The 14657-nt window shown below is 39.2% G+C and overlaps 1 protein-coding gene across 1 annotated transcript in view; it reads left to right on the forward strand.

Annotated features, from left to right (window-relative positions):
• rngtt (RNA guanylyltransferase and 5'-phosphatase) overlaps positions 1-14657 on the forward strand; it is a 72527-nt gene that overhangs the window by 47900 nt on the left and 9970 nt on the right. The window contains exons 13-14 of the mRNA XM_068577642.1: positions 8391-8491; positions 13464-13530. Of these exons, the coding sequence (XP_068433743.1) occupies positions 8391-8491; positions 13464-13530 (168 nt within the window). The remainder of the gene's footprint in view (positions 1-8390; positions 8492-13463; positions 13531-14657) is intronic.

Genomic DNA, 14657 nt, shown 5'->3' on the forward strand with positions numbered 1-14657 from the left:
TGTTTGTATTTTTAGCATAAATATAAAAAGTTGCTTTCCATGTTGCAATGTTTAGATTTAGTTCTTATGCTGTCGTAGGAAGCTTAACATGGATAGCAGCATTCTGTGATAAGAAACCTAACTTAATATTGAAGGAGATGGTGTGATGTGATGACCTACACAAAATCCAACTTGTACAGCACGATAGTGCACTGAAATACTACCGAAGAGGTTTTGCAAGAGGCTATTAAATATTTACGGGGAAGAATAAAGGACATTGGCTAGAGGCAGATAAGGCAAGAAGGTACATTGCTGCTATTTGGCACTTTTTTCAGTTGAACTTTCTCTTCTATTTTTTTAATGAAAGATTTGAAACGATTTTGTTATCCTCTGATGTCCTCTTGTCACCTTTGCATGTAATGTCATTTACTGAACTAATGCACTTTTTAAAATGCATTTTTTGACCTTCGGCTAGTGTCATTGGATTATTGATTGACACTGCGACTGTTGTTTGAGATTCCCTTGATGTGCCAAACTATGTAAATAAGCCATTGTGTGTGAAGGATGCTGTGCAGTGGACAGGAACATGTGGGCTTGTGGGGAGCGCTTAATGCCACCACCTGGAGTGATGGCTCGAGGTCTCCATGTGCAAACACATTCCCCTCAGGGGCAGTTTCATGTGTTTTCCTCCACAGGAAGATATCATGTTTAATTGTTTTATTTTACCCAAATTCATTAAGTATTAAAGAATAGAGAGACTCAGGACAGCATCTGGTTCATAAGCAGTTCAGCCTGTGAAGTGAATGCTGTGTTAGGCATTAACTTTAATACCCGTTTGGTTCAGAAGTTGTTTTGAAACATCGCATGGACTCAATACTTTGAAGGAATTTGAGACATTTGTAAGTGGTCTATGGAGGAAATATATTTTCTGGTGGGTGCTGTAGACCAATAAAACTGATCTGTCTGACTAAGGAGCCATTTTGGTTGTTCCTACATGTATCAGACAGAAAGCTTTGCAAAATGAACTCACAAAACCTCAATGAAGGAAATATTTTTACTCCTGAACCAAAAACATACACCTGTATTACTTCTGAATTCAGGTGTGAATTCAAGTCTAAATTCCCCTGTTGACTCTTCATAAAAAAAACACTTTAATCGAACTGGACAGAAACTAAATTAGTTCCTCCACTACTCAAAACAAGCAGAAACTCTGGTTTGGTCTGTGTGCTTCAGCTCAATAATCCTCAAACTGAATACTTGATAAGATTTAGGTTTACAAGCACATCACTCGTTTATTAAAGGCCTATACACATCAGTTTACAGCAACAGAAGGATGATCTTCCATTATTTTAGCACCGACATCATTAATAGTAAGTAATTAAAGTGTATTTATATTGCACTTATCACAGAAAAGGTCACAAAGTGCTGTCTAGCGGTCAAGAAAGAAAAAAAAAACAAGACATAAATCAAACCAAGTTACCATAACAGGGGCCAAAACACTACAACAGGTAAGAAAGCACAATAAAATACACAATAAAAACAATAAATGAATAAAAAAAAACGATAAACAGGCCATAGAGCATGTATTTAGCCTATGCGGCTTGCTTAATGCCATTAACACTGACTCACATTGAGTCATTGATTTTGTCGTTCTCTACACCAACCGGTGCAATCTTAATCTTTTCTTCTGTGAGTGGGATTGTGGTTGTCTCTGGGTTAATCTCAGCACTATCTTGCTGCTGTGAATGTCCATTAATATTAGCACAGAGGTTGCCCCTGTGGTGGCCTACAGCCACTGGTTATGTTATCTCACCCAACACATGGTGTCCTTGGAATATATGTATATCCTTTCGTTCAGGCAACATCGGAAAGAGTTTTAATTTATAATGAAATCATTGGCCCAGATGGTAGAATAGCTTATGGGAGAGCACTCCAGATGGTGATCTCTGTACACAGAATATAAACAAGAATACGTTTTTTTGAATCAGCATTACTCAATCTAAGTCAGTACAGAGAATTCACATTGATTTTGGACCCAGAAGGCTTTTGAATTCCTCAATTCGAGACAAATATTTTACATCACTGCACCATTTCTTTACATGTACGCCAAAAAAAAACGCATACAGTGTCAATGTTGCCCTTGAGAACGGGCCAGTGAGTTTGAGCTGTAACAAAAAGAGCTTTTCTCTGGGGAGCTGATTTATTGGACTTGTCCAGCCTGTAATTTGCAGCACACTTTAACAATAGTATTGCCCCAAAGCAAAAAGCTGTTATTGAAATGAGGCTGAACTAATCAAAGCGTACCCGTAAGCAGCTTTTTCTTTTTTCAAATTGCACTTTAAACATGTATTATAACACTACACTTTTGATTTCAAGCAGATAGTTCAGTATTCATAAATTGTGCTGCAGATATTGCTTGGGTTTATTTATTTCATATACTTGCCAAATAATTCATTCAAAGATTTAAAAAAAACACTCTTAAGATGTTTTCGTGCAATAGTTATGATCTATTTTTTACTCATTTCCCACAAAAGTCAAAACTGTGGTGAGAGGGAGGTACAATATTTATATCCACATGAAGGCAATTTTATCTTAAAAACCCTGAAGCAAATAGTATTCATGACAAATCTCTTGCTACTGTATAATTTGCCAGTAGAAAAGGAAGCCGTCCCACATGGACACAGTGAAAACATCTGACTCTCAATTTAATCTTTTAGCCACGTTAGCGACACGGCCGGTCCACCACTTTGGCCTCAACCAAAATATCTCAACAGCTATGACATTGAAGTTGGTCCAAGTAAATATGTTGTAATCAATATTACTATATTATCATTTAGTTTATGAGAGATACAAATCCCGCCTCTGAACTGCTTATATACTGCTTGAATGAAAAATAAATGAATATTAGACCATTTATGTGTCCGCTTGGAGTATATCCTACTGTCATTTTAGTAGTCCTGCTCAGTGTTTCCTCTCCATACCTGAAAAAAAAGTTGAAAGGAAGGAGTCATGTTTCTTTCTGTGGAAATATAGATTGTACTAAATCAAATCCAACTGGATATTTCTAGACTTTAAAACGGCAACAAATCATTGATCTGCAGCCGTTCAATAGCTTGTCACTTTGTCGGTTTGCTGTTATATCGCTGAACTCTAATTGTTGATATGCCGCCCTCTCCCTCTCTGCCCTCGGTTATTTATTTCACTCTATTGACTTCAGGGATCGGTCCTACCAATCACAAATTTTCCGAGTCTAACTGATGCGAATCAAATTCTCATCGCAGTAGCGTCTCTAAAGCTGCTGTCTGACAACCTGCCAAGCACCTGTACCGCATAAAGTAATATATGTTGTTTGGATGAACCACTGCCTGGTTCCACGGGAAGCTTTCGCGTTCTGTTCATGCCTGGACAGGCATTGTCGGTGCGTTTTCTGTCTTGTGGTTTTCTCGCCAAATCGGACTACTTTGAAAATGCAGTTGCTTGTGGAAGTTATAAAGTCTTAGGAGGCAGTTTTGTGGACTACTTTTGAGTTTTTATCTTTGTCACCAAAAAAGGTTTAGTTGAAGTAGAAATGCAAAGTCAGCGGAGCAGCGCTGGCACAGCGGTCCTGCTGATGATGCCTGAAGTCACGTCACGCTGGTGTTTTTGAAAGCTGGCACAATTTTTACAAGTTTGTTATATTCACAATTCTTGAACGAGAGATAAGAAGATGGAGTTCAGGGGACAGAAATAAGGAGCATCAAATATAAGCTACTATAGGAGGTGCAGGTTAGGAAAGTATAAATAGAGAAGAGACTGTCAGTAAATCCTTCAACATTACAATCTCAGTAATATGTATTATTTAAGGATCTGTCAACCCTTATTATAAAATATAAATTCCCGTATTCAACAGTTTTTGATTGTACAGCTTTCTACAGCTAATGGTTCCAGTACAACATGTTGTTAGTGGGGTCTGTAGATCCTTATCCAAAGTGACAGGGACGTTGTGTCTGAATACATACTGAATTAAATAGAACACAAACCCTACATAAACCCTAATATAATTCTAATTCAACTTTATTGTCATTGCACTTTATTGTCATTGCGCAAGTACTGTGACAATTAAATAATGGTCAAGCGACACAACAACAAAATTCCATTCAACCACATATTGTAGGGCTGCAATATAATTTTACCTAACAATTGTCACAACCTTATCACACAAAACTGAATGATGTGCATGGTCAGAAACTAGAAGGAATAAATGTTTTTTTAAATCAATAAATTGGTTGTAGTAACCCTTTAATAATAACTAAATGCTCCTCTCTGTTGCCCCAATGAAAGCAAGAATGACTGTGAAAAGGACGGCTAGCTATGTATTGATGTAAAAAAAAAAATTAAGTCAGCTTTGCAAATGTTTTAGGAGGAAGGAAATGCATTCACATGAATACACAGTTTGCCTTTGCTGAAGAACACTGGATGTAAACATTACTCTCCATTGTTGACTGAAAACTGCACCTTTTAAATCAATAGAAAAGACAGCTGCTGTGTGTTTTTCTTTTTTCAGTTGTATTAAGATAGAAACACACTAATGTATTACATATATAGTGTAGTGTGTGAATACAAGTATAAGTAACAACGTCTACAAAGGTCTCAAATGTTAAATCACGGTTGAGTTAAAGGTAATTTTAGAGCTATAGGTTTTGTTAGACCTAAGACTCATCTCCAAGGTCTGTTGATTTATCCGGAAATAGGTATTTCTTGTATTTATTTCTTGCATTTTTCCAAGGACAGTTCAAATAATTCATTTATTATATAATTATTTCACTTAATTATTGTGGCATTTGTGCTCGACTTTTTTTTTCTTTCTAAAAGAAGCAGCCACACGTTTGCTTTCACACTCTGCATGTCCCTCAGTTTTTCTCTCCCTCGGTCTGACAGTTGCTGCCTCTGAACTTCTAACTTGAAACAGCAGGCACTTTATATGCAATGGAACATCATTATATGAAAATGATTTTGCGAGATAGGGAGATGTGTTCTTGAATGCAGACTAGGTTTGAAGGTCTGTTTTGCACATCAATAATACAGCTTTTGTTTTGTATGTGCCGTCACTCATTGACAAGGCCAGTGATAGCAGTGAAAGCATGAGTGCAACTGGCTGAGCATTTTCATTTAGAAATGCATTTAATGGTAGGTTATTTAAACTGCAGTCTGATTGGTTTTCTCTGGGGTGTTGCTATGGTTCTGCTGGCTTGGATAAAACAAATTTCACTGTGATTCAAAATGTTGCTCACACAGTTTTGAAGCCTCAACAGATCATCGGGGCAGTGCTTCTGTTGGCGGCTTTTCATTTCCTAACATAGGTTAACGTGTGCGGTTATTGTTTTAGCATGCTGCTGATGAACCTTTGGGACTTTTTGCCTCTAGTTTAGTTTTTAGCTCTTCAGAAGTTCACACCTTATTTATTTATTTTTATTCAGCTCATTTATGAAGTAATTACATAAACAGCTGTGGAGGGCTTAATCACCAGTCTCATGTATACATTTAATTTGGCATTCGAGCTACAACGGAGCAATAAGTCATTTCTCAAGAGGTTATTATTATGCCTGTGCAGCAGAGCTTAACTAACTACATTGAATAATGTTCCTTTCCACACCCACGTTTCCAGTAGAAAAGATGTACTCTGTTCAGGTTCTTCAAAAGAGACATGCACTTTTCCTGCTCTGCGGTGAATAGCCTTTTTGGAGTGTGCTGGTTTCAAAGGCACATGAAGGCCGCCTCCTCCGCGGGCAAAGTAGAAGGACACTCCACACTCGTGTTCCCTTCAATTTACACCTAAAAGTCAGTCTATCACGACTTTGCCATCAGTACAAGATCCTAATAAGGCCCGTTATGGTAAAGTCCAACTGACGTCCCATTCAGTCATCCCTTTTTTTTATCAAGAATAATGTCAATGATTTTTTTTTCTCCATAGTTTTCTTTTATTATGAGGAGGAAAAGGGTCTTAAATTAATTTTAAGAAATTGTCTTTGTTCCAGAAAAGCTGTTCTCTTGTCTCAACCCTGAAAGTCAAATATGCTACTTACCCATCAATTCCCAGCAATACAGTCACAGGACCTTATTAAGCTTCAAATACATTTCTTATTGGATCATCTAACAACATCTAAAACCCCATTTCCGACGTCAGAAATTTCAGAGACCGAGAAACCGTTGGTAGCATGAACTTAGTGCAAAACACTGGCAGGGTGGGGAGGGGTGAGAGTAGGGCAGCTTCACAACTTTTGTCTCTGTCTTTTTTATTGGTGTTCACACAACTATTGTACTTCCGTCACTTCTTGTGTGTTCAGCGGAGTGCATCCCCTTCAGGGAGAGGCTGTCCTAACGTTAGCACCATTATCCACATTTTTATGCATCATTGTGCTGAGACCACAAGGACGTTGGAAAGACATTGTTCCTGGAGAAATATTGAGGAGGCAGTGTAAAGCAGCCCGGAGGAAGGCTTTAATGGTGTTTTGCTCCATTTGAGGCGGATCATTTGGCGCAGGTATAAACACTTGTACGACATCCTATCAAAAGTAATTTGTGGGCTGTAGAATTGTACAACATGAGTGTCATTGCTAGGGTTTCTGGGTTTGACCCTGAAATGATTGAAAACCATTAGTAAAGCTACGAGATTGGAATCGACAAACAGCTTCCCAACCTCCGACACCAGTGCAGTTGTGGAGGAGGAGGGTAGTTTTGTTTTGACATGTACCTGTGTATTATCTTCGTCTCATGATGATTTAACACTCCTCTTAAAGGTCTTATCATGGGGTTATAGGCAGTGGTGGAAGAAATGTTCAGATCCCAATATCACACTGGGAAAGTACTCCGCTTCAAGTAAAAGCCATACATTCAAAACCTTTAGTGAAAGTGTGAAAAGTATTACTTGTGCAGTGTTAACTGTTACATATGATGGTGTTGGTTTAATATTACCGCTGCATTAACATGTATGTTGCATTTTACTGCTGTAGTTGTTTACGGTTGTTTTAACATCTTTTATGTACTCTTGGGTTGTTTAATCTTCAGCAATGTATCATATTCTGTAAGATCATCCAATGTCAACTTTCAATTCAATTCAGTTTATTTTGTATAGACCAAAATCACAAATACAATATTTGCCTCGGAGAGCTTTACAATCTGTACACATGACATCCCTGTCCCAGGACCTCACATCGGATCAGGAAAAACTCCCCAAATAAAGATAGTAAAAACCCTTTAAACAGCGAAAAAAGGGAAGAAACCTTTAGGAGAGCAACAGAAGAGGATCTCGCTCCCCGGATGGACAGAAGCAATAGATGTCATGTGACCAGAATGAGCAACATCACAGAGTTACAGCACATTATATGAATGTGACAGAAACTATTCATATAATGAGTAGTGGGCAGGAGTGAGACAACATTTCATGAGCATTTTTCAACTTCTTTGGAAAGTGGGAGAATGTTCTCGATCCATAAGGAAACACTTCATACTTCATTTTATTGCAAACATTATAATATAGAATCTGAAAAGTAGCTATTTTCAAACAAATGTAGTTGAGTAAAGTACAATGTTTGCCTCTTATAAGTATAAAGTAGAGCGTAAACACCGTAGTACTTTGGAGTATCTTGAATTTACTTGAGTAAACTTGGTTACATTACATCAATATTCATTCATGGGTGAAGCCAGAAAGATTTAAGATATTTTTAAGATGTGTTTTAATGTCATGTGCAGGAAACCCTTATTTGGTCGTGTGCCGTGACGACACAGGTTCTCCTGAGGAACGCTGTCTGTTTTCCACACATTTCCCTGGAGTAGCCTTCTGTTACCGGGCAACCTGACAGTGACGGAGTCTGGTCATCTGTTCCCGCCTCCACCCGTCATGGCTTTACATTCCTCATGTTCCACTGCGCTCGTTTCATGTCCTCCTTAAATGTCAGCCACGCATTGATAATCAAAGCATGTTATGTGTTGACACTCAGTGGTGATGTGAATAATGCTCTCCTGTTGAATCTAAATGTGTCGGCCTGGAAAGTGTTTACACATTTATTCTGACGCTCCCTCCGTGCAATTTTATACTTATTTTCATTTGAGTGCACTTGAAGAAAATATTTAATACGCTCTTTCATGACGTTGTTGATACGAAGCGACTACACATTAACTGAAGATCAATTCAGTTCTTGCTGCTCGAGATAGTGAGACACCAACAGTGTATCATAAAGGAGCCTAATTTGTTTCAGCTCATTAACTGTGACTTTTGCTCTCGAACGCACAAATTACTTTGAAGTAATCAAGTCATTCTGGGTTGACTTGCAGCACGGGGTCACACGCCTTGCATGAAAGCAGCTTTAACATGTTTTCATCCACAACCAATCTTCCATATTCCAATGTTTTTGTGGACTGGGTTTCACTTGCAGAGGTACAAGGCCGGGAGGTGTGACGAGATCCTGAAGTGGAAGCCGCCCAATCTCAACTCTGTGGACTTTCGCCTCAAGATCACCAAAGTCGGAGGAGAAGGGTGAGTCACTGTTGCCAGGGAAACGCTCTGCCTGATGAGTCTAATAGCACCTATCATTTTGTGACACACTGGAGTACTTCACACACACACACACACACACACACACACACACACCTACAGTTGCTTTCTCTGTCAAAGGCAATGCTTTAATCTTCTTTTTTTCCTCCCATTTCCTTTTTTGCCTTGGGGTTCAATTCCTGTTACAGTTACGGTGCTACAGTGTGAAAACGATCATTGCTTTCTACGTCATCGCCTTCATGCGCCTTTGTCTCCAGCCCTAGAAATTTCTTATGTGCCGTATGGGCAAAGAAAAACAGGACTGCTTTCCCCCTTTTTTTTCCTTTTCATTTTATGTTTATCATCCTCTGCAAAATAAATTATTCAGATCCACTGGTGCTCATGCGAGCTCTTCCTAGTAAACATTCGAGCTCTCCTGAGAATCAATTCTATAACTAGAAAAGACAATCGATATCTGGAGATCATTACATCCTTTGGTATACTGTCATATTAAATAGAAGTGTGCTGTAACATTGGTAGTTGTAGGATTTGAGCCAGTTCTAGTAATGTTGCACTAGGAAAGGCAATGTACGTTGTTCAGTTGTCTCTTTGGTCAAACCTGAAATATGTCAGCAAGTATTGGATTGATCTCTTGACTCATTCTCTTGTGACACCAAGCAGCTTGACATTTTTGGTATTCGGTCAAGTGTCTTAAAAAAGTAGCGTTCTTGGTGCCCTGAGGATGCTAATAACCTTTGGTGACTTTTCCTCGAGCACCCGCAGCATCTCAAAGTAAAGTTTGAGGGATTTTCACAAGTGTTTGTACAAACATTCATGGTTCACGGAGGACAAAAAACCTGGACAACTATGGATGGATTGCCATGAAATATGGACATTCATATTCCCCTGAGGCTGTATCGTAATCACTTTAATGATCACTAAACATCAGGCCAAAAACATTTATCGTTCACAGTTAACACATTAATTTAATGACGGACACGGTACCTTCTAAACATCCGCATATGAGCATTGTAATTCTGAGCACGTTTGCATTCTGACATTAGTTTTTATCTCAAAGCAGCACATTGTGCCAAAGTGCAATCTCACAGAGCTTTAAGCACGGCTTTTAAACGTCGTATTCTTGTTTTTTTTTCTGTCAGTACAATGCCCATCTCTTTGCTCTGTGCTTTTTTTCCTCAGATGAGTCTGAGTAGTGTCTGAGTGCGAGCTAACAGACTCTTAGCACTGAGCTTTCTGGTCACGCTGCCTTCTCCTCTGAGAGCCAGGTGACCTTACCGACTGTCCCAGCTTTGTAGCCGTGAGCCTGCCACCATTCACCAGCAACAGACTTTCAGGATCACAGCAGTGCACGGCCACTCATTCTCCACCAAAGCCAGCCAGCTAGTCAGCCTTTTGACTCCTCCCTTTGAGTGGGAGAACACAGACGATCATTGTTGCCATTTGGGAACTTTCTGATATTTCCCGCAAAGATGAATTCTGCAGGCAGAGACGCAATCAGCAGACCTCACTCAGCCTCGGTGTAGGTGTTCGGATCTCTCCTCAGTCACTGTCTGCAAGAGAGAGAGGGACGGAGGTTCATCTCAGAGGTTACAACTGTAAATTCATCAGCAGACGGTTCTTGAGCACGTCTTTGTGTACCACAGAGGCATATACGGCCTAGCAAGTTTTATTACTTTCTGTGAAAGCAGGCACAAAGGCAGACGGTGATTATTGTGCGGCAGGAAAATAACAAAATGGAAAGATGAAGCAATCCTTGGAAGCATGCCATAGCCCCTCCCAAGTGTGGAACTGAACAGTCTTTTGTATTGTATGGACGGCTTGACTAAAAGATCATTTGAGAGGTGACGAGTAAGGGTTAGGTCATCATTCATTAGTGTCTTTGAAGAAGCCAGAAAAGAAGAACGGTACCTTGTTGATTGGTTCTCGAGAGGCCTGAGTCCGGGTTTCATGTTCCTGGTCCGTCTACTGTGTGGACTCAAGTGTCATGACAGCATCCCGATCCATATTGTGTGTAAAGGAACCCAGTCAGTAGTTCTTTCACTTCTGACTGATTATTGAAAACCGTCAAAGTGAAGTTAACAACATATGATCAGCGCTTTTATTCTCGATTGTGTTACCATGCGAACTCGTCTCATTTGCAACATTTCCTCTGCGCAGTCACCACGGCGATGTCATTTGTGGTTTGAGTGAAGAGGTTCACACCATTATAGTCTCAGCATGGTGTCAGGATGTGAGCTCCTCAGATGCATCATCTCTGCAGGATCTGTTGTAAGAAACAAACAATTGGCCATTTTAAGAAGCTGCAGAAAAGGACTTTGACAAGAGAGAGGCATTCGCTGCACTTTAAGTGTAAATCAGAGCGAGTAGATCTGACGTGTCAAAAGAGCTCGTGCATACGAGGTGTGCTGCAGAACAAATATGGAGCCTGTCTTTAGACTTCAAACCGTGAATGGATTCCTCTGTATGGACGCAATGACCCGGTTGCCTCCAATTGGCACGTCATCACAGGAAGTGTGTTGGCTGAACTCCAGCATACACATTTTGTGGAATTTAATATTCCTCTGTTGAACCGACTTGTTATATTTTTTAAGCATTAATATTTATCAATTATTATTGATAATAATTTGCAGCATGTCATAATGGCGACTCTAAAGTTGTGTAGTGTGAACTACAGAGAGAGCATATTTTAAGGAGAATGTTTGCAATATTTTGTTGTTGTCCACAAATCAATTAAAAGACAACAAACAACAAAGCATTATTTAGTCCACTTCATATTATTTGTTTTATTTCATGTTGTTTTCATCCTCAGATGTACATCATAAAGTAATGCCATATACCACAGCATCTATAGCCTAAGTTAGTTTAATACCCCCATTTCTAAATAGATCTTAATACACTAAATACTCAACAACAAAATATACAAAACAGCAAAAAAGTCAAACTCCAGATGATTCAGGACTATGTGACTAAGATCTTTAAATTATATTTCAACTTCAAGTTGGAAATGATCTAATGTATGATTCATTTTAAGAAGTTCTACATATTAAATCCAAATTACTGAGCCAGAAATCCATTTATGTACCTCTATGCTCTACAATTTCCTGACCCTTCCTAATCCACTGAGCCATACTGAATACAAATATACAATGTACTTTGTATACTGTGTTTTGTTTGTTATAAAACACAGAATAAGGTCCTAAAGCAGCTGAGCACCGTGTGTTTTTGCAAACTGAAATCAAAAAGGTGAGATTAGTGCATTTGTTAGGGACTATTTTCAGCTGTTAATTAATGCATATTAACCACACGACTGATTCATGATGTATTTTACATTTTGGATTGAGTCAAAATAAAGTACAGTACCCATGTTCATGGTAATAAAGGAACATGCTATGTAATGCTATGAGTCGTGGATTTGATGAGATTGAAGGTCTTTGTCAAACAAAAATGGGCTTTATCGGGTTTGGCATTACCGTATCAATTAATGGATAGTTTCAGTCTTTTTGTTGGATTCGTTGACACCAACAAAAATCCAGAAAACCGCCCGCCTCCTCTTTAAATAAAGAAAACTAAACAGAGTGCATAAATAAAGAAAACTCTTAAAAGTTGTTTTGATGCTCTTTAACTTGAGACGCAGCACTTCAGCCCTTTCTTTAATGCGGTACCTCATATTCTTGCAAAATGTATATTTTCCGATATGTTTTTTCTTTCTAAGTCATTTGACCTATTGTTCCAGCTGTTCGGTACTACAGGTCTGATTGCATGCTGTTTACAGACTACGGTGACATTTAGCAGCATGTTGACTGTTAAATGGAAACGCCTTGTGCTGGGATCTCATTCTCATCGGTGTCCTGTGTTGTTGAGGTCTTTCCTTTTAACATAATTTATCCAAGTCCTACTAGAGAAAATGCTGTTTCATGGTAATTAAAGACAGAAAGACTTTCAGGACCTCAAACATTTCAACGGTGAGGGGAACAGCAACTTATCATCGTGAAACAGCTGGTAAACAACAACTACACAGTCTGTTCTTGTGAGACACTTAGTATACACTCGTCTCTTTCCTCATCCGTTCCATTGCCTCTGGTAAAATCTCATCGATATCTCAGCGCTGAACATTCCTGCAAGTTTAGGAAAGTGGTATTTGACAAACGACACGTTTGTCAGAGGTATTAATCGGACAAATGACGGTAATGGACTTTGTCTTGTGAGGTCTTGGCATGTGACAGTGTCCATCACTTCATGGCTCTTTGGCTCTCTTAATGTTTACTGCTGCTTCCTTTTCCTTCCTGCTTGTGCTAGCTATCATTACACAGGAGGGGGTGATGGTCTCCGATTACAGCCCCAATTAAAATCTCTGAATAAAGTGCATCGGACTATGTAGCCGCACTCTAGTTTACCACCCGGTTTAGCTCAATAGCCACCTCCATTTTCTAAAAAAAAAATTTAAAAAAATGGTTAACTGACAATAAGTCAGTGCTCGTAGATGCAGTCTGTGACGAAAGACACAGCGTCTGAAAATAACACAGGGTGGGGGTGTAAGGAGCAGTGTGTGATTAAGACATCTGTTGGGCGTGATTTCTGGGATGAGACATAAATACTGCAGTGATACATGTTCAGGGTACTGAGACATGTGCACACAAGACTCCACAGTACATACAAACAATATAGTCTGAATTAACCGCGCTGACAGATACAGTTCTGTATGTTGACCTCGTGTACGATCTATATAAATGCTCCACAGATTTGTTATCAACGGACCCACACTGTAGTTCTCTCTGTACATTTAGGACTGTGAAGCTGTGCGGGGAGGCAGAAGGGCTCAGAGAGGTGTAATCTCACATCTCTGCCGTTCTGTTACTAGCTGGAAAGTGGAAGCGGTGTAGTGATTTGCACCGTCGTCAACCACTCAGATACTCTTGTGTTGAGGGTGTTAACCGTGATGTTTTTGTCTCTCCAGGCTGCTTCCACAGACTGTCGGGTTGCTCTACGTCGGCAGCTATGACAGGCCCTTTGCCAAGATGAAGGTGAGAAAATAAATGTGTTGCTTTGTTGAGTTCATCTTTGTGCCAAGAAGCCAGAGTTTCCTGTGCTCTAGCAGCTCCCCTTCAGAATGGCGCCCGATTTTAGTTTATTTTTATTGATAGTATGTTGTCGTTGCTGTGCGACGTGAGGAATGGTACCAGTTTCATTGCTGTTCTATTATTTAGGGACACATCATTATTAGATTCCTGTTTTAGACCAAAAAAAAAATCCAATATTTCTTGTTTTCCAATCTACGGTTGGTTTAATTAGATGTTGATGCAAACCTTCCATAGTTATCTGTTGTCTTGATGCATTCAGGATCATGTAAATGTGCAGTGCAACCACATAGTCACCATGCTGTCTCTCTATTGCATCTTTTTATCAGCCTCTGGTGAATTGGCGTGTGACTTTGAAATGATGCAAAGTTGTATTCCTTTCACTGAACGTGTGTCGATCATCAGGATGTTCGCTTACGAACTTGATCACAGTGTAAACAATTGAAAAATGCACACATGGAAGGTTTTCAACAAACATCTAAACTGCCCAAGTATTCTCCTGCTTAAGCTCTTTCCTCACAGAACTACCTCGGGACGCTTTAGTAATTCAGACTCTACATTTCAACATTTATTTCTATATACAGAATAAATGATTTATTTACATCTAAAACATTATTATTGATAACAAATATAATCTTTGTCTATGATCTGCTCAACTGTAGAGAGGCATTTGTTTGATGTACTTGAAAAGACATGGAAATAGAAGAATTTCTGTGTTGCATAATGTTGATATGATTACACTGTATTATATAGGATCACATATGATTAGACAAACTTTGACCCACAGAGACTCAGTCAAGTGCTTTCCACAATAACTATCATCTCATCTCCATTCAGATATTATGGGAAGTCTATAATCTTGGGGTGGAGAACAAGTCGAGGAGCAAAATGATAGAGCGACTACAATTGATCTATGATTTCTATTTTGTACATTTCTATAATGCGATTACACAATCTGGAAATGTTCCACTTTGACTAAATCACTCCTGTGTATATGTGAAGGTCTTTTAATAGTCACAGTCCTGCGTTTTCCTCTGGTACCTTTTGTATCAGCCCTGGGCTCTGCTACTGAA

The sequence above is a fragment of the Clinocottus analis genome, unplaced genomic scaffold (assembly GCF_023055335.1).
Source record: "Clinocottus analis isolate CAN_PGR_092001 unplaced genomic scaffold, fCliAna1.0.p SCAF_15, whole genome shotgun sequence".
Taxonomy (NCBI): Eukaryota; Metazoa; Chordata; class Actinopteri; order Perciformes; family Cottidae; genus Clinocottus; species Clinocottus analis.